Source organism: Rhinolophus hipposideros, assembly GCF_964194185.1.
Source record: "Rhinolophus hipposideros genome assembly, chromosome: 12".
Classification (NCBI taxonomy): domain Eukaryota; kingdom Metazoa; phylum Chordata; class Mammalia; order Chiroptera; family Rhinolophidae; genus Rhinolophus; species Rhinolophus hipposideros.
In genome coordinates this window covers 59,405,291-59,428,311 of record NC_138058.1, presented here as the reverse complement: position 1 = coordinate 59,428,311, position 23,021 = coordinate 59,405,291, and the positions used below count along the sequence as shown (strand labels likewise).

Below are 23,021 nucleotides of genomic sequence, written 5' to 3'. Positions count from 1 at the left end.
TTGACCCAATAGACTGGAAATTCTGCGAGGTAAGAGACCATGTTTTTTTTTCTAAGACAGTGCCTGCTATTCAATAGTTATTTAATAGAATTTATTTTCCACATTAACTTTCCTATAAGAAAAAAAATGTCCTGGCCAGTTTTTTATCTTTGTTATAGCATAATTTGATTCCTTGTAAATTTTGTTTACAGTGAATTAAACCTTAAGAATGCAGTCAACTCTGGGTGTAATGACAAAATAAATGCTCTAGATTTAGAAAATTAAACCAGGGGTTTTTTCTGGAGTAGAGGGATCCTCTAAGGTCATTTAAATTCCCTATGTGATATCTCTTCTCTGTCTCAATGCAACAGCAAGTAGGAAATGTGTCAAGCTTTAGAGTTAGGAAACCATGTATCTCAGATTTTCTGAGAGTGCCTACTTAAAATATCCCAGCTTTCTTACATGTACTCGACCCATTCTAATTTGTGATTTGGAACATAAGACACCTGGACCTCTAGGGAATGACTGGCTCCAGAGAACATGCTTTCAGGGCAGGCCAGGCCATTTGGAAGTCCCATTCCTTTGAATCCTTGTCTCTATACTGTGGGACAAGTTGTCCAGCCCGATCCTAGAAGAGTGGTAAAGGGGCTCATCCCTGAGTGTTGGCTGTCAGAGCAAAGCCATGGACAGCTGCAGGAAAAGGATGGCTAGACCCTGTCAGGTTTACCTTGGAATGTCCATTGTGATGTCATACGGAGTCAAAGACTTGAGTGAGAAAACTGTTGGGCTGAGAGGGGCATGGCGTTGAGTAATGGCACTAATTTGGGGACTGGCCATCCCACTGCCACCAAATGTCAGCCTTCTACTATTATTTGGTCTCCTTGTTTTGGGGTTTTGGGTGCTGTTTTCTGGGGAACAGAGCAGGGAGCAGGTGGCAGCGGAGTCAAACTCAGAGGTATGTGATGCAACACTCTTGAAACTCATTGCTCCCTGCCCGTACCCCTGAAGCCACAGAAACGCCTACATTTTGGGCCATGGGGGAAATTGGACGGGAGGAAAAGAGGAGTTGAGATAGTGCTTTTGAATATCTTCCTGTAAGTCACTCTCAATCCTTTTCCCTTCAATTCATTTCAACAAACCTTCAGCCCCTATTATATGACAGCATACTAGATATTGAAGAATAAAACACCATCCTCTCCTTCTAGGAACTTGAGGTGAAGTGGGGGAGACAGTCAGATATATACATAACTCAAGGAAAGAGAAAGTGATAAGAGGTAATAGGGGTATAAATATTGCTAAAGAGATGGGAGATGAAGAGAGTATATTTGAACTAGGGGGAATCTATAAAATGCCTTCTGGGAGAGCTCACTTTCAGTTGCGCTTCAGAGGAAGGGTTTTTGAAGGTGGATTTGGTGGGTGGGGGAGAGTAGTGGAACATTTTCTCCAGACAGAAGGAATAGATTGGGAAAACGCATGGGGAGCAGAAGAGTGTTGGATGTGTTTGAGGAGAGGTGAAGACCCCTCTCTGGATGGAGTGTAGAAATGTAGGGAATTCAGTGAGAGGAAGAGTTAGAAAATTGATCGAGTTCAAATTGCAGAGGGCTTCAAATGCCACGCTGAATACTGTGAAGTATAAATATTACTCCCTATGCACCTGAAAGACATCAAAGATTTTACTTTTTTTTTTTTTTATATATATATATCTGAGTATTTATTTATTTATTTATTTATTTTTTGAGAGCCCACTGGCCCATGTGGGAATTGAACCGGCAGCCTTTGGAGTCAGGAGCATGGAGCTCTAACCACCTGCGCCACCGGGCCGGCCCCATCAAAGATTTTAAAGCCAGCTAAACATGTGCTCAGATCTGTGCGTTAGAGCAATGTTTCTCAAACTTTAATGTGCATATGAATCACCTGGGGGTCTTGTTAGACACAGACTCTGATTCAGGTGTGGAGTAGGCATTGAGAGTGAATTTTCAACAAGCTCCCAGGTGATGCTACTGCTGTTGGACCAAGGACCACATTTTGAAAGTGAGACTTGAAAATCTCTCCAGTAAGTGTACATGGTGGTTCTCTGGCATAGCTAAGCCAATAGGAGGCCATATGAATGACTTAGTGTGAAGGAGGGAAAAGGAAATGTAAGAAGCAGAACAGTAAGGTGAAAAAGAGGACATGGCTTCCTTCTCCAAATGTTTCCCACATATTACCGTGACCACGTACAAGGCACTGTGATGGATACAACAGTAAATGGAAGGGACACAAATCTCTGCCCTCAGAAATATGAAAGACGAAGGGTGTAGTGTAGTGAACGTTTGGATGTGGGAGGTGAGGCAGAAAAAGAAAGAAGGGCCCGAGTCTTCTTTTCCTGATTGGACCTCAAACACAAAGCGTTAACTATAAACGTTATTATTTTCATACAAGGACTATATTCATCTTTGTATCCCCTGTGCCTAGCCTACTGCTTGAGAGAAGTAAGTGCTTCCCGTATGTTTGTGAAATGAATGAAGGAAGTCTCTAGTTTAACCCTGAATGACTGACAAGATGATGGCATTTTAAACAATAGGAAACATTAGACAGGAGAAGTTGCAAGAGTGGTAGGAGGCAGAAAATGAACTATGACATTTGAAGTTCTTGTAAAATGTATGTGGAGATATTCATCAAGCAGCTCAAAGTAATGATCTGTATCTCTGGTATCCACTGGCCACATGTGACCATTTAAATTTAAATTAATCAAAATTAAATAAAATTTAAAATTCAGTTCCTCAATTGTACTATCTACGTTCTAAGTGCTCACACGTGGCTAGATGTTACCATATTGGACAGAGCAGATATAGAATATTTCCATCAACAGAAATTTCTACTGGACAGATTGCTAGCCTAGACTTTAGATCTTGGCGATATGTGTGGCTATCAACATATTTGGCCACAAAGTTCTTTCAATTTTTTCCTCAGAAACGTCTCTTAAGTACAGCCATCCAGATCCAGTGTCATTTTCTTAACTAGGAATTCCTCTCTTGAACTATTTACAGTCTCCTTGCTGGTCTCCTACAAACATTTTCCAGCCTGAAGCATAGTCCCTGCCTCTACAAAACAAAAACACAACACACACAAACCCTCCCAAATCTAATTGTCTCACTGCTAAAAGTAACTAAAACAATTAACAACCAGCCAACTGCCTGCAGCAGCATTTCCCAACCTTTTTTGACTCTGAGACTTCTTTCATTGTCAAAATTTGTCAGCCCCCTTAGGAATTTGAAAATCATTTTTTCCCTGTTTCATAATATATAAGTCATTTTAGGTGAATAATATTGCTTTCGGATTGCTCACTGCTTGTGTATAGAAATACAATTGATTTTTGTGTGTTGATATTGTATCTTGCAACTTTGCTAAATTCATTTATTAGCTCTAATAGTTCTCCCTCTCTCTATTCATTAGGATTTTCTATAAATAAGATCATGTCATCTATGAATAGAGATAGTTCTATTTTTTCCTTTCCAATTTGGATGCGTTTTTATTTCCTTTCCTTACCTAATTGCACTAGTCAGAGATTCTAGTACAATGTTAGAGAGAAGTAGTGAAAGCAAGCATCCTTGTTCCTCAGCTTCGAGAGAAAGCTTTCAGTCTTTCACCCTAAGTATATTAGCTGTGGGTTTTTCATAAATGCCCTTTATCTTATCATGTTGTCCCCTGTCTCTTGGTTCTTGTATCTATTTTCTCTCCTTTCTTCTCTCCATACTTCAATATAGATATTTTATTCAGACTCTCTTCAGTTGTGTCTAATCTGCTGTATATCGATTTTTAGGTCTCTATTTTTTTTCTTTTGTTCTAGAATTTCCATTAGATTTTAGAAAATACTTTCTAGTTTTTGGCTAAAATTCTGCATCTTGTCATCTGATTTCTTGAGCATATAAATTATATATATTTTAAAGTCCACATCTTTTAACAATATCTGGATTGCCTGTAAGTTTGTATAGGTTGTCCATATTTGTCTCTTAGTTTTCAATCATTCAGTCTTGTCTTCTAGTACACATGGCAATTTTTAATTGAATACAGATATATTCAATTGAAGAGATAATTCAAGGTTCTGGGTAAAGTTACTTTCCTACAGACAGTAGTTATTTTTGCTTCTGGAAGTATCATTTAGAGTAAACTCGTCTTAATTCAATCAGGGATTGAAATCATCAGAGGCTGAGCTTCAACTTTTGAGCTTAGTTTAGTTCTAGTTTATTCCTATTCCAAAGTATAACCCTTTGGGGGTATCAACCGAAAGCCTGAGATATTTACTAAGGTCATTCCTCCTTGGTCCCTAAAGTCATTTTTTGTCCATCTAGCTCATAAAGCTACTGAAAATTTTGCTTAGCTTTTCAGCCTGTCAGCCATGGCTTGAGAATTGACAAATGCTTTGAGGGGGAAATCTGGGTTGACTTCTCTACCCTTCTTTTTTCTCTGGAATCTTGAGTCCTCTGGTTCTTGATGCCTTGATAGCTTTCCAATAACTTCAAAATAGATGTTAATTTTATTTATTTATTTTTTGTCCAGCTTTTCTAGTTTTCATTAGGAGTATTCAAACCATTGTTATAAACAGAAATCCTGGATTTATTTTTCTCTCCATTTTCCCCCTTCTACTACCTTAGAAGTTATACATTCTGTTTCTGTTCTTTAGGTGGTTACTCCAGGAATTTTAATATGCATACTTACCTAATGCTCTATTCAGAAGTATTTTATTAATGCTGCTAAGTCCACCCATTGAGGTTTTAATTTCAGCACTGCATTCTTAATTTCTAGAAGTAACATTTGATTCTCTTTCAAATCTGCTGGATCACCTTTTATGGTTTTCTGTTCCTTCCAAATATATTTAATGTTGCCTTTATTTCTTTACTTGTAGTATACTTTGTTGTTTTCTAATCTAGATCCAATAATTTCAACCCCTGACATCTGTGTAGGTTTATTTCTGCTTTCTATTGTATCTGCACGTGTGCTTATTTTAAAATATTTAACACTTTAGGCAGTGGTTTCTTTTTCATGCCTAGTGGTTTGTAAAATAATGGTACATTTTATAATCAGTAACATCTTAGGTTTAATGAAATGCAATATCCGGGGGAGTTTTTTGTAGCCTAGGATGAAGATCTTCCTCAGAGAGTATTTCATTTGCTTTTGACTGTGGCATTATCAGGCAAGAACCACTGTAAATTTATGGCTTGAGGATTTTTTGGGACTATGTGGATGATGTGAACTTGAGCTGCAAATTACACAAAAGTCAACCTGTGGTTAAGACTTCCAAGGGACTTCCCTTCAGTCCTCTGAACTTCTCAGTGTCAAGACAACTTTCCTTGCAGTTCCCTGGGGTTAGGAGTGAGTGGCAGTTTTGTCATTTTGAGGTTTCAGCTAAATGTTGTAGGGTCTTGTACTATATATATATATATATATTTTTTTTTTTGTCTTATTCTTTGTATTTTTGAAGTTTTCTTTAAGAAGTCCTTCTGTGCCCATGGTCACAAAGATTTTCTCCTACATGTTTTTCAATGTTCCAGTGCTTCACATTTTAGTTTTTAATACATTTGACATCCACCTCTAGATATATTATTAAGAAATGATCCAATTGTGAGCCAGGGTTTTCATCACTATTTGCTAAAGAATCTTTTCCCCATTGATTTATGGAACTCCCTTTATCATATCCATTTGCTGAATACACACGGGTCCATCTTTAAGTTCTCTGTTTTGTTCCATTGTTCTGTTTGTTCCTGCATTTATTGCCATAGATCTGTAGTGTCTTAGTGTTTGGTACAGCAGGTTCTTTCTATGCCCTTCTTCAGAAGGTTGACTTAGCTGTTAGTGGACCTTTCTTCTGCCATATAAATTTTAGAGAGTTTGACAAGTTCCTGAAACATTCCAAATGAAATTTAGATTGGGAATGCATTAAAGTATAATTTGGGGAGTACTCATATCTGTATAATTTTAAATTATCCTAACCAAGAGACTGTCTCTTGGAATGTCTCTGCATTTATTCAGATTGTCTTCTATGTCCTTTATTAGAGTTTTCTACATGAAGGTCTTCTATATTCTTGGTTAACTTAATGCCTTGGTACTCTGTCATTTTTATTGCTATTGTGAAGGGTGTATCTTTTATTATTGAAAATTATATTTTTCTAGTTTTTTTCCTGCAGTAGAGAAATGCTAGTGATATTTGTAAGATGTTCTGGTATTTAGAAACTTTGGTGAATTCTTTTATGAATGTCTTTGGTTATCATTTCAATTATTTTCATATTTATTGGTCTACTCAAATGATTTATTTCTTTTTAACCACTTTTGGTATTTTATATTTTTTCTAAGAATTTAACCATTTCATCAGGTATTTCTTATTTATTATTGTATAGTTATTCAAACTACTTTATTTCTCCTTCCTCTTCTACTTCAATTTCCAAAGAGATTTTATATTTACTTTTGCCTTTTGTGCTAGGGGCGTTACCAATCCAGGACCACTTTTATTTTCTGTTTGAGGGTTCTTGGCTACACAGTGAATATAATTTAGTATTCCAAAACTAGTATGAAGATAGACTCTTGGCTAAAATTCTCAGAGAAGGCTTCCCCCCATACTCCCCGCAGAGGTCAAGCTTCATTGTCTGGGGGGCAGATTTTTTTCTAGCTACCTTTTTACTGAGTGTGTACCAATGTAAGAATCCTGGTTTCCCCTCCCCCCACACTCAGTGTCTCAATTCCAAATACCCACTTCACAAGGGCCTTATCTTTTGTCCCTACGTTGCTGTTATCCCAAGTCCCTTAGTGACTGACTCTGCAAATGACCCAGGGTATTGAAGTATCAGCTGACTTTCCACTCTTGTTTTTCAGTTTTCTCATTACTTTTGGCCTGGAGATTTCCCTTACTCTCTTGTAAAGACCTAAATTCTGCATTTGAAAGGGTATTTGTTGCATTGTACTCAGCATTTCCAAGTGTTTTGTAGTAGGGGATTATTTAGATTTGTGATAACATGTAGAGATCATTTTGAGATAAATATATAGAAAGATCATTTGTAAATATATTAACCTGTATTTCAACATCAGTTTTCGTTTTGCTTGTTGTTTTTAACCAATGGTCCATCATGGGCATAAATAATATATAATTAGGGATAAATTCAATTTAAAGCTACCGTTGTGCTAGGGGTATTCAACTGAGTAATAAAATAAGTGACTGAATCACGAACACATTCATGAATTCCCTAGTAATTGTTGTATAGTCTCTTTTAATATATGCTCAGACACTGATGTTCTGATTTAATGGAAGAAATAAAAAATTGTTTTAGTATTTGAATTGTAGCAAATGTCATTTCTGCCTTTGAAATGACCTGCAACACCCTTGCAAAAAAACCCTGGAGTTTACTAACTATTGTTAGGGAAATTCCAACCTACAGGGCAAAATAAAAATTCTACAGTTTGGCATAATCTGGCTGCTACCTACCTTTTCAGGTTCATCTCTCACTACTTAGCAAAAGTGCACTTGACCATCATGACTTTTTAATCTGGGTGATGTTCCCACTTGCCTGGAATGCTCTTTCTTCACCTAAAAACCTTCTGCTGATTCTTCAAACTCCACTTTAAATGGCAACTTTTTGTGTATCTTTTCCTTCTCTCCCAAATAGTTGATGACTATCCTCTGTATTTCCTAACATTCATTTTCATTACAGGATTTACCACACAGTATTGTAACTGTCTGTGTAGATGTCATGCAGGATGTCAGGCGGGGTCTCTGGTCCCGTTCCCCACATAAGAATGCAGGATATGGTGAGGCCAAAAAGGAACACCCACGGAGCCATAGATAGGGGAGTCATCTCACTACAGTCTTGTTGGCAGCTGGGTTGGAGACACAGGAAGCAGGAGCCACACTGTCCATAACCTGCCATCCTAACTGCAATCCGTGCTTGCCAGCTCAGCCATCATCTTCTTGCTAGCCCCCATTTTCCGTTAGCGTAGCCATGGCAGTTATATTAGTGGCCAGTGGCTCACTGGTTACAGCTGATGGCCAAGTAGCCACAGCTGATGGCCATCCAATCACAGTTGATGGCCATTTACTACCTGAGCCAGCACCTTTCCACCTGAGGCTGAGAGCCTGGAAACTGCACTCCTGGCTCTGTCCCCACAGTAGATATCTGTTTTCCCTACTAATGTAAGTTCTTAGAATACAGGAGTCATATTTATCTTCGTAGCCCTTGCACTCCACACAGCACCAAGAACTTAGTACTCAATAAATGATTCATGAATAAATGAATGAAGTGGTAGTTGTTGCTGACGTTATGGATGCTAATTATATCAACATTTGTGTCTATAAGATGACATGCACTGTCAATAAATTCTCTAACTTAGAACATTAACTGATTTTATTTTTTCTGTTTGTGCCTCTCTGGACTTCAAAGCAGCATAAATTGAAAAAGACCCAGAAATGCACAGGTGAGAAAGATTCTATCCTGTGTTTTTCTGCTCAAGGCTAATGATAGATCAGCTGTGGGTTGATTTAAGACTCTAGCCTTTAACAGAGAGTGGAGGGAAGTTGAAAAAAATGATGTAATTGAAAGAAAAGGCATATTCTTTCTATCATCTCTACCTCCAAAGAGATATAAATAGCTCCATAATTCTTTCCATACATCCTTTCTTCATCTCATTTTGTGTAAAGCTCAAAGTATCAGGAAAGAAACTTGATGAGAGTGGAGAATGGAGAAGGGGTAACTTGTACCAAGAATTTGGTGTAGGGAGTTTCAGTACCTTTTTTCTCTACCATAGACACTGGTTAGACTCCTTTGGAGGAAACGATATGAATTATGACCTTTGTTTCCCCCACTCCAACTCCCTATAACCACGATTATTCCTACTCTTTCCAGTGGCTTACATCTACTACATGGTGAAGGCAGTTTACAAAACAAACTTGAAACCTAGGTGAAATCTGAGCTCTTTCATTAATTTGCTGTATGATCTTGGGCGTGACTTCATCTTTGTTTCCTTATTTGCAAAGCAAGGGGGTTGGATGAGGTGATGTCAATTGTCATGATACTAATAGATTCTTTACCCTCACTTCTAGCTCCACAGTGGGAAGAAAATCTCAGGATGGGTTGCTTTGAAACTAACCTGACATGGTGAGTAAAATCAATCTTTATTGTGTCTATTCTTTCTCTTTTCAGCCTATCCTACTGTTAAACTGTAAAAAAGTCAGAAGTAAGATACTTGGGACTCTGTTTTGCTTCCTCACTACCATAACTGTCTCCTTTCTAAGTTAATTAAGTCTTTCTTCTTATTGATTTCCTTACCAGTACCTTTAATATTACTTCAATTACACTGACATACTCTTTTGCATCCAGCTTTTCAGGACTCCCTATGGGATGGGCCCAGGAATATATGTTCTGGTCAATGGACAGGAGTTTTCAACAGATCTTCCAACATCTGCAAAGTGCAAGGTCAGGAAATGTAGTTTCTGAGTGGTGATTGAAGGTGGTAGAGCTTTTAAGAAAGAGGAAGGAAGAGAGTGAAGGAGAGAGGAGGGAGAGAAGGAAGGAAGAAGGGAGGAGGAAAGGAGAGTTAGTTAGATTTGGCAATGGGGGAAAGTTCTGGGTTCAAAGGAAGTTTAAGAACCACTGTTTATGGATCACGTCTGATTGGAATGGGGACAAATGCCTCCCTTAGTCCTGGTGGACGAATTCTTTCCATAAGTAATTGATGTTGTGGAAAGCTACCTTATTTTTTTGTTCTCCCTCTGGACAAAATATTTTGCATTTGTAATGGCCATTATCTTTCCCCTTTCCTACCTTTTCCTGCTTCAAAGCTAAACAAAACTTTTGTCTTTATTCCTTAGATCAACTCTTAGGGAATTGTGTTTGCCCGAACCACAGGATATGATTTGTTCCTCCACTTCCTCTGTTTCTGTGGCTCAGGAGCCTTTCCTACCCAGTTGTGACTGTAAGAAGGCAAAACATTCTACAAACCACAGCACCTCCTCTGAATCATCAAGCAACAGCTCCAGCATGTCTCACCGGTCTGTCTTTTCTGAAGGAACAACCCAGCAATTCCGAAGTCATAGTTTACCTATTTTATCCAAAAAGCAGCCATCTGTGTTAAACCCAGGCACATCCTTACCTCCTTTTTGCCTCTCAAAGCTGGGGAAATCAAAACTCTTTCAGAATTTGACAGCTCTTTCACCCTTAGGAACTCAAAGCTTTTTTATCAACTCTGTTTTTAAATCCCCAGATTTCTGTAAACAAGAAGTGGAAACAAAGGATGAGAGAAAGAGCAAGAATAATCTGACAGCAGATCATTGGCCACATTATATTTTCAAGGAGGGACCACAATTCCCAGGATGGGCTCCAATCCAGCTCTCTCCTTTGGCTAGGTGGAAGTTAGAGGGTCATATGGCTTGGAAGGTTTGTACTTTGCGGAAACAAACAGTACCTCTGCCTGTGAGGGAATCATGGGCAATTCTGAATTATTTAATTGAGGCACAAGGAGGAGTCCCTGAACCAGAGAAACCCCAAATCCAGTTATCTACGCCCATTCATCAAAGCACTGAGCAGCATATCAACCATCAATCGCCAGACCTTCCATCATTTCAGCTCCATGTGAACATTGGAGTGGAATCTAGATTAAATAGAACAGAAACAAAAATTTCACAGTCACTTATCCCAGGTAAGCAGTCACAACCTGGGGATGGCCACCAAATCCTTGGATCCAAACCCTTAGTTACATCAACGACCATGCCACCTCTCACAAATTTAGGAGTTGACATAATTCAAAAGAAAACTACTTTACTGCAGAAGGACCCAAAACATGTGTTAGAGCTTAGTATAGAGCAGAGGGTCATAGGTCTTCCAGAAAAAAGCATACAGCAGCCTAAGACCCAAGTGACTAATGTGGAGTTGACTCCAAGGTTACCACATCAAGTCAGAGATAACATAAAGGTGACTCCATCGGCATTACTTCAAGCCATGGATTCAATGGGGATGATCCCAGCATCACATTCAGATGTGATAGAATCTGTGGGTTTGTGCCCACAGTCAAATGAAGTTGTGAAACCAATGAAAACAATGGAAACAGTAAGTGTAAGCTCAAAACCAGCATATCAAATCATTGAGTCAGTGGAGGTAACTCCAAGGTCTCAGCATCAAGTTACAGAATCAAAGAAGATGACCTCAAGACCATGGAATCAAGTTACAGATAATGTGAAGATAACTCCTGCAGCATTGCTTCAAGTCATGCATTCTATGGGGATTATTACAAAATCACACCTACCTATCATAGAATCAGTGGTAATGACTCCAAAGCTACAATATCAAGTCACGGAGTCAGTGAAAATGAACACATTGTTGGACAATCAAGTCAAACAACCAAGAAAGACCAGTCCAAGGCCACAACGTACAGTCGTGGAGACTGTGGAAATGATCCCAGGGCCAATCTGTGGGGCTGACTCCAAATCTAGGCAGAAGAACTCAGTGTCATCCCAAGGTACTCTTGACACAAAGATCCAAAGTGTAAAAGCCTTGGGGGAGACTCCAGGGTCACAACGCACAATACAAGAATCTCTGGAGTTTGCACAAGGATCAGAGATGCAAGGTATAAAATCAGAGGTGTTAACCCCAGAGTCCCAAGGTATGAAGTTTGTTAATCTAAATCTAGGACCATATACAGAAGTTACGAACTATGAGGAGTTGATCTCAGAACCACCATTTCAAAGTATGAAATCTGTGCCATTGACTTCAGAACAACAGCCCCAAAGTACAAAATCTGAGGAGTTGACTCTAGGGCCATTAATACATGTTAATACATTTGTGGATTTAACTGTACCGCTGGAAGAATCAGAAAGGCTAATTCCGGGGACACAGTTACCACGTGTTGAATCAAGGAACATGGAACCACATTTACAAGCAATGAAATCTGTGGGTCTAACTTCCAGATCAAGGCATCATGACACAGCACCTGCAGAGTTAGCTTCCGAGATCTGGTCACAAGAGGAGGAATCTGTGAAGTTGATCCCACAGCAAATCACGGAAACTACTGGGATTATGCCCAGGCCACATTCTGAAAATTTCTCAGAGACGACGCGAGAGCTAGGCTATCAAGACACGGAAACTGCGAGGCTGACTTCTGAGGCTTTACTCCAAGTGGCATTAACACAAAAGCCAACAGGTCAAGTTATAGAATCTGCAAGAATGCCTCGAAGTCCACATCTTCAAGTTACTGAGTTGTCAGAGATTCCCCTAAGGTCAGCAGATGAAAACACAGAAACCGTGGGGTTGCCATTGCTTCCAGTTGAAAACATGCAGGATGCAATGTCAGTTTCACCATATTCAGAAAAAGGATCTCTGGAGTTGACTTTAGGACCAGGGGTGCAATATGAGAAATCAGAGCCACTACTGCAAAATTTGAAATCTCTAAAGTTAACCTCTGAATCATCCCCATTAGTGGTAAGATCTAAACAGATTACAGGACCAAAACCACATGTTACGGAGTTGACGCCAGAGCCACAGCCCAAGGGAGTAAAGTCCAAGCATTTGGATCCAGAGCCACAATTACAGGATGTGAAATATGTTAATTTAATCCAGCAGTCAACTAAAATTGGAACGGTAGAACCTGAGAAACTGATACAAGAACCAGTGCTACAAAGTATATCAGAGGATTTGACTAAAAGGGCACAGCTCCAAGGTGTGAAATTGTCTGTAGGGCCACAATTGCAAAGTGTCAGATTTTCACACTTATCTCCAGGGTCACTTCTTCAAGGAGAAAAACCTTTAGCTTTAATTTCAGGGCCCCCACACCATGGTATGAAATCTGATAAACTGACCCCAGGTTCCCCAGTGCAAGAAATCAAATTGTCAGATTTTATCCTGGAGCCAAAGCATCAAAGTGTTATATCTGTACAGTCGACTCCTAAATCACAACCTCAAGGTATGAAATTTGTGGAACAAAACTCAGGACCATATTTGCAAGATATTAGACTTTCTCATTTGACCCCAGAACAAAAGCATCAAATTTTCAGACATGTGCACTTTATACCAGGAACACAGCTTCAAGATATAAATTCTGTTGGGTTTATAAAACCTACAGAGTCATCTTTGCAGTTAAACCAAGGGCTCCCAGTTGAAAATATGAAATCTGTTCTGTCTATCGAAGGACCACAAGTTCACAGCACGGAATCTGTGAAATTGATCTCAGAAACAGAATTTCAAGGTGTGAAATCTGAGTCACTGAACCTAGGGCCAAGGCAGCGAGATGTCAAATTACCAGAATTGACTTCAGGGCCAAAGCTTCAAGGTGTCAAATTTGGGGAGCAAACCCCAGCATCCATGTTTCATGGTGTAAACTCTGTGAAGATGACTCCAGAGTTAGGGCTTCAACGGCCTAAATTAGCAAAGGTGTCTCCAGGGCTTCAAGGTAGGAAACAGGTGGGGCTTAACCCAGGACCGTGGCTGCAAGATGTTAAATTTTATGACCTGACATCAGGAACACAACCTCAAGGTGTGAAATCTTCAGAGTTAAAATCAGGGCCACAACTACAATGTGTGAAATTTTTTGAATTGACCCCAGAGCCAAAGATACAAGGAGTAGAATCTATGGAGTTGACCCCAGGACCTGAACAGCAAGGGGTTAAGCCTGAGGTGTTAGTACCAGAGCCACTGTTTCAGGGTGTAAAAGGCGTAGAGGTAGGCCCAAAGTCAAGCTTTGACCTTGACGTTTCTCATACATTAGTCTCAGAGCCACAGCTAACAGATGTGAAATCTATGGAGTTGACTCCTGGGCAACAGTTGCCAAGTATAAACTATTCGGCGTTGACCAGAAGACCACAGTTACAAGGTATGAAATCTTTGGAGTTGGTCCTAGGCCCACAGTTGCAACGTGTAAAACCTGTGGAGTGGGCCTCAATCTCAAAGCATCAAGGTTTAAAATCTGAGGAACTACTTCCAGAGCCACAGATGGAAGATATGAAGTCTGTGGATTTAACTTCAAGGTCACATTTGGAAGGTATGAAATCTACGCAGTTAACACCAAAGCCACAATTGCGAGATGTCAAATCTCTGGTGTTAACCATTGGGCCACAGGTGGGAGGTGTGCAACCAGTGGAGCTGACCCCAGGTTCAAAACTGCAAGGTTCAAAATCTGAGTTGTTGATCTCAGAGTCACAGCTCGAAGATATGAAATCTGTGGCCTTAACTCCAGGGCAATGTCTAAGAGGAATGAAATCTACATTGCTAATCCCAAGTCCACAGCTGGAAGGTGAGAAATCTGTGGAGATAACCTCAGGGCCACAGCGAGATATCAAATCTGTGAAAGTCACCCCAGATTCCAAGCTTCAAGGTGTGAAATCTCTTCCGTTGACTATGCATTCAAGAACTCAAGAATTCAGAACTGGGGAGTTGGTCCCAAGAACACAACTGCAAGATGTGAAAGCTGTGGAATTAAAACTTGGACCAAAGATGCCAGGTGAGACTTCTGTGCCTTTTGCACCAGGACCATCACTCCCAGGGCCTCAACTGCAAGGTATGAAACCTGAGGAATTGACTTCAGAGTTACAAATGCAAGACATGAAATTTGTGGATATTACCCCATATTTAAAGCTTCAAAGCTTCAAATTTGTAAAGGCAACTTCAGATTCAGAGCTGCAGTATGTAAAACCTGTGAAGTTGACACCAAGGCTAAAGAAGCAGGTAGTAAAGCCTGTGAATGTAACCAGAATACAAAAGTTTCAAGGTGTAAAATCTGTGGATTTACCTCCAACGCCAGAACAGTTTTGTAAGATATCTGTAATCTCACTAGAGCAGCAACGTATGAACTCAGAGCAATCAGAGAGAGGGTCTAAGTCAGAAGATGGGATGTCTTTGGAGTTCATGCCAGAGCTGAAGTTTAAAGATGGAAAATCAGTAGATATCAATGTTGAGTTACAGTTACAGAAAGGTAGGAAATCATTTGAATTGACTCCAGAATCAAATCTTCAAGGTGTAAAATCTAAAGAGTTCAAACCTGAACTACAGTTGCAAAGCATAAAATCTCACCAGTTAACCACAGGACCACAATTGTACCAAGTGAAACACTCGGTGTCTACTTCAGGACCACAGCTTCAAGGGGTGAAAACTGTTGAGTTAAAACAAGAGCCCCAGGTTAAAAGTATGAGATGTATTCAGTGGATACCAGGACCTGAGTTCCAAGGTGCAAAAACTATAGGGTTAAATCTTGGGTCACCACTGCAAAGTGTCAAATCTGCAGAGTCGAAATCTTTCATACAGTCAAGAGTAGTGAAGTCATCTAAATTAACTCTAAGGCCCAAAATTCAAGGTGCAACAAAGATGGGCTTCAGTCTTGGGCCACAGTTGCAGAGTGTGAAAACCCCTGAGTTGTCCCCAGGACCACAACTGCAAAAAGGGAAATGTTTGGCATCAACATCAGAGCCACAGCTTCAAGGTATAAAAACTGTGGAGTTAAACCAAGAGCCACAGCTTGGAAGTATGAAATCTGTTCAGTGGATACCTGTATCAGAGTTTCAATGTGTGAAATCTCTGCTAAATCTTGGGTTACAATCTCAACGTGTCCAACCAGCAGAGGTGAAGCCTTTGATACAGGTAAGAGATATGAAGTCATCGATGTTGACTCCAAATCCAGAGCTCCAAGCATCACTCCAGAAACATCAGCCTGAAAGTTGTGATTTGAAACCCTGTCAACAGTGTAGAAGTATGAAATCATGTGACCTGACTTCAAGGTTCAAATCAAGGTGTCACTTGCATGATGAGAAATCTCCTAAATTGACCCCAGGACTACAGCTTCAAGAAGTGAAACACTTACAGTTAGCCCCAGGAGCCCGGCTTCAAGGTATAAATTCTGTAGTGCTTACACAAGAACCACAGCTCCCTGACATGAAATCTGGGGTATTAAGCCAAGGGTCACAATTACAAAGTGATAAAACTGTAGAGTTGAACTCTCCACTACACTTGAAAAGTATGAAGTCGTCTGAGTTTGCTCTTAAGACAGAGCTTCAAGGTGTGAAATCTGAGGATTTCAACTCTGGGTCACAGTGGCAAGGTATAAAATCTTCTAAGTTGCCACCTGAGAAAAAGTCCCAAGACATGAAATTTACTGAGTCAAACCCTAGCTCACAGTTGCAAGGTGTAACAGTTTCTAAATTGACTGTAGGGACAAAGATTCAAGGTGTCAAATCTATAGATGTCAAACCTGGGTCATCGTTACAAGGTGTGAAATCTCCTGAAGGGACCTCAGAGACAAAGCCTCAAGATGTAAAACATAAAGAATTCAGCCCCAATCCCCAGTTGGAAGTTGTGAAATCTTCTGAGCTGATCTTGGGGACAAAGCTTCAAAAAATGAAATCAATGATATTCAGGTCAGGCCCAGAGTTGCAAGATATGAAACCTTCTAGGTTGATCATGGGCATGAAGCTTCAAGATGTAAAATCTATGAATTTCAGGTCTGGACCACACTTTCCAGGTGTGACATCTTCTGAAGTGATCCCAAGGGAAAAGCTACAAGGTGTGAAATCTGTACAATTGAAGCCTCCTCCCAAGTTACAAGGTGAGAAATCTGATGTGACCCTGGGAAGGAAGTTTCCGGGTGTGAAATCTGTAAAGTTGGACTCAGGTCCACAGTTACAAGACATAAAAAGTTCTGACCTGATCATGGGTATAAAGCTTCAAGATGTAAAATCTGAGGGGTTCAGTTCTAGACCACTTTTTCGAGGTATGAAATCTGAAAAGACCCTAAGGACAAAGCTTCAAGAAATAAAATCATTTTTCAACTCTGGACTAGAGATACAAAGTAAAAACCCTGAGTCAATTCAAGGGACAAAGCTTCAAGATGTGAACCACTTCAACCATGGTCCAAAGTTACAAGGTGGAAAATCTTCTGAGTTAACCCAGAGGAGGAAGCTTCAAGGTGTGAAACCTGTGGAGTCCAACCCTGCTGCAAAGCTGCAAGGTGTAAAATCATCTGAGCCAATAAAGCTTCAAATAGTGAACTCTACAGAGGTCAATGGTGGCCCAAAATTTCAGGTTGCAAAACCCTCTGAGTCAGCCTTGAAATCAAAGGTTCACAGTATTGTATCTTCTGAGTTCAACGCTGGAAAGCAGGGGCCAGATGAGAAATCTTATAAGTTGAATCCATGTCCAGAGCTTCAAAACGTAAAATTGATGGTGTTCAATCCTTGGTCACATTTACAACATACAAAATCTTCAGAATTATGCAAAGGGACAAAGCTTCAAGATGTGAAATTTACTGAATTAAATCCTGAGCAACAGTTGCAAGATGTAAAATCCTCTAAGTTGTGCCTGGGAACAAGGCTTCAAAGTATGCAATCATTAGAGTTCAGTGTTGGGCCACAGCTGCAGGAAGTAAGATCTGAATTGAGCACCAAGATGAAGCTTCTAGATGAGCAATTTCTAGCACTGAAGCATGCGCTTAAGTTACGAGGTGGGAAATCCTCTGAACTGAATCCAGGGCCACAGCTTCAGTGTATAAATTTTATGGAATACAACAATGGGCCACAGTTGCAGTGTGTAAATTCTTCTGAGTTGAATCCAGGGTCAAAATCACAATGTGTAGATTGTATGGGATGCAACCCTGGGCCACTCTTGGAAGGTGTAAAATCTTTTGAATTAACTCCAGGGACAAAATATCCAGAAGTCCAAGTTTTAGAGAACCATCTTGGGTCAGAGCAACAAGTTGGGCAATGTGTTTTGGGCCCTCAGTTAAATGATACAAAATATGCCTTATTTTTACCAGAGCCACTGCTTGAAGATGTGAAGTCTGTGAAGATGAACAAAGATCCTTTGCTTTGTGGTGCAAATTCTGTGAAATTGATTTCAAGCTCTGAGCTACAGGAGTTGAAATGTGAGGAGTTTGCACTAGAGTCATGTTTTCAAAAAGAGAAATCTGTGGAGTTAAATCCAGGGCCACAACCTCAAGATATGAATTCTAAGAAGTTGATTTCTTGCCTCAGGCAGAAATCTGAGGTATTCATACCAGAGCCATGTTCTCAAGATGTGGAATCTATGAAGTCAGACTTATTCCCACCACCTCAAAGTGTGAATTCTTCAGGGTTGACATCATGCCTCAAGTCACAATGTGTTAAATCTGAGGTTTTCGCACCAGAGCGATACTTTCAAGAAGTGAAACCTGTAGAGTTGATGTCAGGGTCCCCAAAGCAAGGTATGAATGGCCAAGAGTTGACTTCACCATGGCAAGGTGTAAAATCAGTAGTGTTGGCACCAGAGCCAACTAAGGAATTCGTAGCAGGACCAGTGCTGACTAGTGTTAAATCTTCAAGTTTGTCTCCAGAATCACAGCAACAAGATGTGAAATCTTTGGAGTTTACTTCAGAACCTAAGTTGCAACATATAAAACATATGAAATCGTCTTCAATGTCTCTGCAGCAACCTATAAAATCTGTAAAGTTAGCATTGGGGTCACTGCTTCAAAGAGTGAAATCTGAGGAGCTAACTCCAAGAAAAAGCTATCAAATCACAGACTCCTCTGAGATAATCCCTAGTCCAGGGCATCATATGCTCTGGGCATCATGCCCTAGTCCAGGGCATCAATATGCAGAGATGATTCCAAAGCCAAGGCATGGAGTCCCTACATCTGTGAATTTGATTGCAATGCCAATGTATGAAGGCACGGCATCTTCAGAAATGGCACAAAGGTTGGCACATCAAGGTACAGAAACTGTAGAGAAATCTGTGGGGTTGACTCCAAAGCCTACAGGTCAAGCCATGGAATCATCAGGGATGCCACTGGAGCTCTGGTACGCTCAAGTACCAGAATTGGTTGATCTGCCTTCAGTGCTAAGGGATCAAGACTTGGAATCCTTAGAATTAACCCCAGAGAAAAGCTATCAAATCCCAGAAACTCTGAAGTCGATCTCTCAGTCATGGCCTCAAGTGAAGGATTCAAAGGAGTTATGTACAAGGCCATCGCAGCAAATTGTGGAATCTGAAGGGATTGCCCCAGAGCCCAAGAATCACATTACAGGAACTACGAGGTTGGCCTCCAAGGCAAGGTTACAAAAAGAGGAATTCCTTGAAATGACCCCAAAGTCAATCAGTAAAGTAACTGGTTCTGCTGAGAGATCTCGAAGGCCCTATCCTCAAGTCCTAGAATCGGTGGAGGTCATTTCACAGAAAAGACTGAAAAAGGAAGAATCTGTAGCATCGATTACTAAGTCATTATATCATGTCCCAAAATCTTCAGAGATGACTCTAGGGCTAGGATATCAAGTTCCTGAATCTGTAGAGTTGACTTCTAAAACAGTGCTGCAAGTGAGGGAACCTATGGAAGTGACCCCCAAGTCACAGCATCATGTGAGATCTTCAGAGATAATATTAGGGTTACAACATCAGGTCCCAGAACCGGTGGGTTTGACCTCTAAGCAATGGCTTCAAAGGGAGAAATCATTAGAGTTGCCCCCAAAGCAAACAGGCCAAGTTGCAGGATATGTGGAATCTGTAGAGCTCAGCTCTGAGATATGGCAGCAAGGAGAGCCATCAACGGGGCTAACACAGTCACAAAATCAAAGTAAGAAATATTCAGAGATAGTCCCACTGGGGCAAATTACAGAATTTAAGAGCATTAGACCAAAGCCACTAGATCAGGCCACAGAATGGCAGACTACAGCAGACTATGTTGAATTGACTCCAAAACTGCAAGATGGGAGACCTTCAGAGTTTACCTCAGGACTATGGTTGCAAAATATGAAATCTAACAAATTAATCCCAGAACCAACACACCAAATTTTGGAAATAATGGACTTGACAGGATTTCAAATTGTGAAGACTGTGTTAATCCCAGAGCCATCACTTCAAATTGTAAAATCTGAGGAATTAGCACCAAGACCAATTCCTCAGGTTGTAGAACCAATAGGAGTAGCTCTAGGATTGGGGCTTGAAGTCATGGATTTACTCCCTGGGTCCCATCTTCAAGAACTGGTAGAACCTGTAAAATTAATGGAAAGGCCAAATACTGAAGTGAAATCTGCAGAATTAACCTTACAGCCAACATCTCTATTAGAGGATCCTACAGGGTTGACTCATGAACAAGGGCTTCAGGCTGTGAAAACTATAGGGATAAAAATAGGAACTCTTGAAGTTATGGAATCTGAAGATTTGCATCAAAGACAGGTGTATCAGAATAGGGAATCTGAGGTGTTAACATCAGGAGAAGAGTTACAAATAGGGAGTTATTTCTCTAGGTTTCTACCCAATTCTTCAAACTTAGTCACCTCGAGTTGTGTCAAAACAACATCTGAATTAGGAGGCCCTTGGGATTCTGAGATGACAGAGGTATCAAGAGCCTTGGATATAAAAAACCTCTGGACAGATATTTTGCAGCCTGAAGAGTCCTTGATAATCCCTGCTATGATTCAGTCTTCAACCTTTCCATTGTCTCTCCATGATCAACCCTCTGGTAAGACAGCTAACACTGTAGGAACCCCGCATTCTGAGATCCTGGGAGTGGATGTCATATCTAAGGAGAGGATTAAGAGGAAGCAGGTGGCCGAGAACTCACTCCAGGGCATCTCCCAACACCCACCACAAAGCTGGAGATCATCTAGGATCTTCCAGGCAGGATCAGGGGCTCAAAGAGGCCCTACCTGGTCTGTCCTGGGCAGACAACAGAATGTCTGGGAGAGTCATTCCTGGAGGCAGCGACTACGTAGACAGTATCTCTCCAGTATGCTAATGCTGGGGAATGTCTTGAGGACCACTATGGAAAGGAATATTTGTTCTCAAACATCTTTAACAGAAAGCGCCACTACCGATACCTGTCAGTCTATTCAGAATTTATTTGGGGTTCCTGCTGAATTGATGGAATTTTCCCAGAGTCTGCTAGAGAAGGGTCCAGGTACTATTTCTCAGCCTTCCGTGCTCAAAAACTACATTCAAAGACATACTTCATGCCATGGTCATGAGAAAAGAATGGCCTTAAGGATGTGGACACGTGTTTCCTTGTCCTCCATCACACAGCAATGTTCTGGAAGAAGAGTGAGAATAAGGAAAACAAACTCAAAGCTCAGTGATGTAGCCCAGGAAGTCATTCAGCACATGCCTATATCATATACAGGGGGCCAGCTTCCTGCCCCAGTCAAGTCAGAGTCTTCCTTCAATGTATTTTTCACTATGAAAGATCCTGTTCTAGTGGAAGAGAGTGAGAATTCACAGAGTGATTCACAGACAAGGATTTTTGAGTCCCAACACTCCCTCAAGTCAAGTCATCTTTCCCTGGCCAAGACTGACCTCTCAGAACAGTTCCGATTGCTACAAGATCTGCAGCTAAAAATAGCAGCCAAACTGTTAAGGAGTCAAATACCCCCCAATGTACCTCCACCACCTGCGTCAGGTCTGGTCCTAAAATATCCTGTCTGCCTACAGTGTGGCCGATGTTCAGGTTTTAACTGCAGTCACAAATTACAGGCCGCTTTGGGGCCTTATCTTCTTGTCTTTCCACAGCTCCACCTTGTAAGCACGCCTGAAGGCCATGGAGAGATTAGATTGCATCTTGGCTTTAGGTTGCAAAGTGGGAAAAGATCCCAAGTCCCTAAGTATCATAGAAGAGACAGGCCTATCACACCAAGGAGCCCTATATCACCATCGCTAAGGAAAGCTAAAATCTGTACTCGAGCTTCCAAAAGTCCTTCTTCTACAATAGATTTCCAGTCTGGGTCTTCCCAGTCCCTTGCTCCTGTACAAGTCCACATTAGGCGAAAGCAGTGTGGCGGCCCTGACCTCGTAGGAAAGACAGATATCAGAGATCCTGTGCACTATGAATTCACTCAATTTCATTCTCTACCAGAGAGTGACTCTGAAAGCAATCAGGATGAAAAATGGGCTAAAATGAGAATCAGAAAGACCTGTGATTCAAAAGATCCAATGAAAAGAATTCCCAAGGGAATTAGAACCCAAAACAAGAAGTTCTACACGAACAGTAGAACCATAATATGCAGTCCCTCTAGGGAATTACCAGCCCAGTTAAGAAGGAAAAGGAGCGGAGCATCTCAGACCACTACCGCCTCTTTAAAAAGACAACATAAGAAATCCTCCCAACCCAAATTCATTCAGCTGCTTTTTCGGGGCCTAAAGCAGGCAATCCAAACAGCACAAAGAATTATGGCTTTTGTTGGGCAGAAGCCTGAGGACAGGACAAAGCCGGATCGTGTGTGGTCAAGCAAAAACTGTCATCCAAAGCAAAAAGCCAGAGACAGCAAAAGAGACAGGGTGCCGGTTGTCAAGCTAAGGCCAACAGACCCAACCACTAAGCAGGAGAGCATGTTGTGGGAAGAAACAGACCAATTCAGATCAGCTCAACAACCAAAAAGAGATAGCGCTTTCCAAGTGCCCAGGCTCATAGTTTCCCAAAGAAGTGCCACTTTCGAAACCACCACAATCAGACAGTCGTTGGATACTGTGCAACATGACAGTAGCAGTAGACCTCAGAAAAACTTCTACAGAAAAGAAGCCTCTAGCCAGGAGTCCAAGAACTCCAAAAGAAGAACCAGAGTTCAGGTTGGAGGGAGAAGCCTGCGTGGTTCCCCTGTGAGGAGAACTTCACACAGTCACTTCAAAGAGAAACTCACAAATAAGAAACAAACCCCCCACAGCCTCTGTAGGGAAACAACTCTATGCACTTCCTCTGAGAAGAGCCATTGCAGTCCTTCTGAGAGGAGCCATCAAAGCTCCTCTGAGAGGAGATGTCGCAGCCCCTCTGAGAGGAGATGTCGCAGCCCCTCTGAGAGGAGATGTCGAAGTTCCTCTGAGAAAAGCCATCGCAGTCTCTCTAAGAGGAGAGGACACACTCTTTCTGAGAGAAGACAGCACAGGCCCTCTGAGAAGAGCCAACACAATCTGTTGGAGGAAACACACAGAAGTCCCTCTGAGAGAATCCGTCAGTCTCTCTCAGGAGAGGCTCCAGCACAGCACCCCTAGGAAGACACCCAGACATTTGTCTAAAGATTTTGAGTTACTCCACCCTGTCTCCTAGGGACCACACACACAAAAAAACCCCAAAGCAGAGCAAGTTTGGAG

The 23,021-nt window shown here is 41.0% G+C and overlaps 1 protein-coding gene across 1 annotated transcript; it reads left to right on the top strand.

The window, feature by feature from the left end:
- Positions 1-790: 790 nt before the first annotated feature.
- On the top strand, positions 791-22,922 carry SPATA31H1 (SPATA31 subfamily H member 1; the record flags this gene model as incomplete). The annotated part of the gene is made up of 3 exons (XM_081068851.1): positions 791-975; positions 9,321-9,416; positions 9,812-22,922. The coding sequence occupies 3 exons, from the start codon at positions 791-793 to the stop codon at positions 22,920-22,922; spliced, it is 13,392 nt and encodes a 4,463-aa protein (XP_080924977.1).
- Positions 22,923-23,021: the final 99 nt, after the last annotated feature.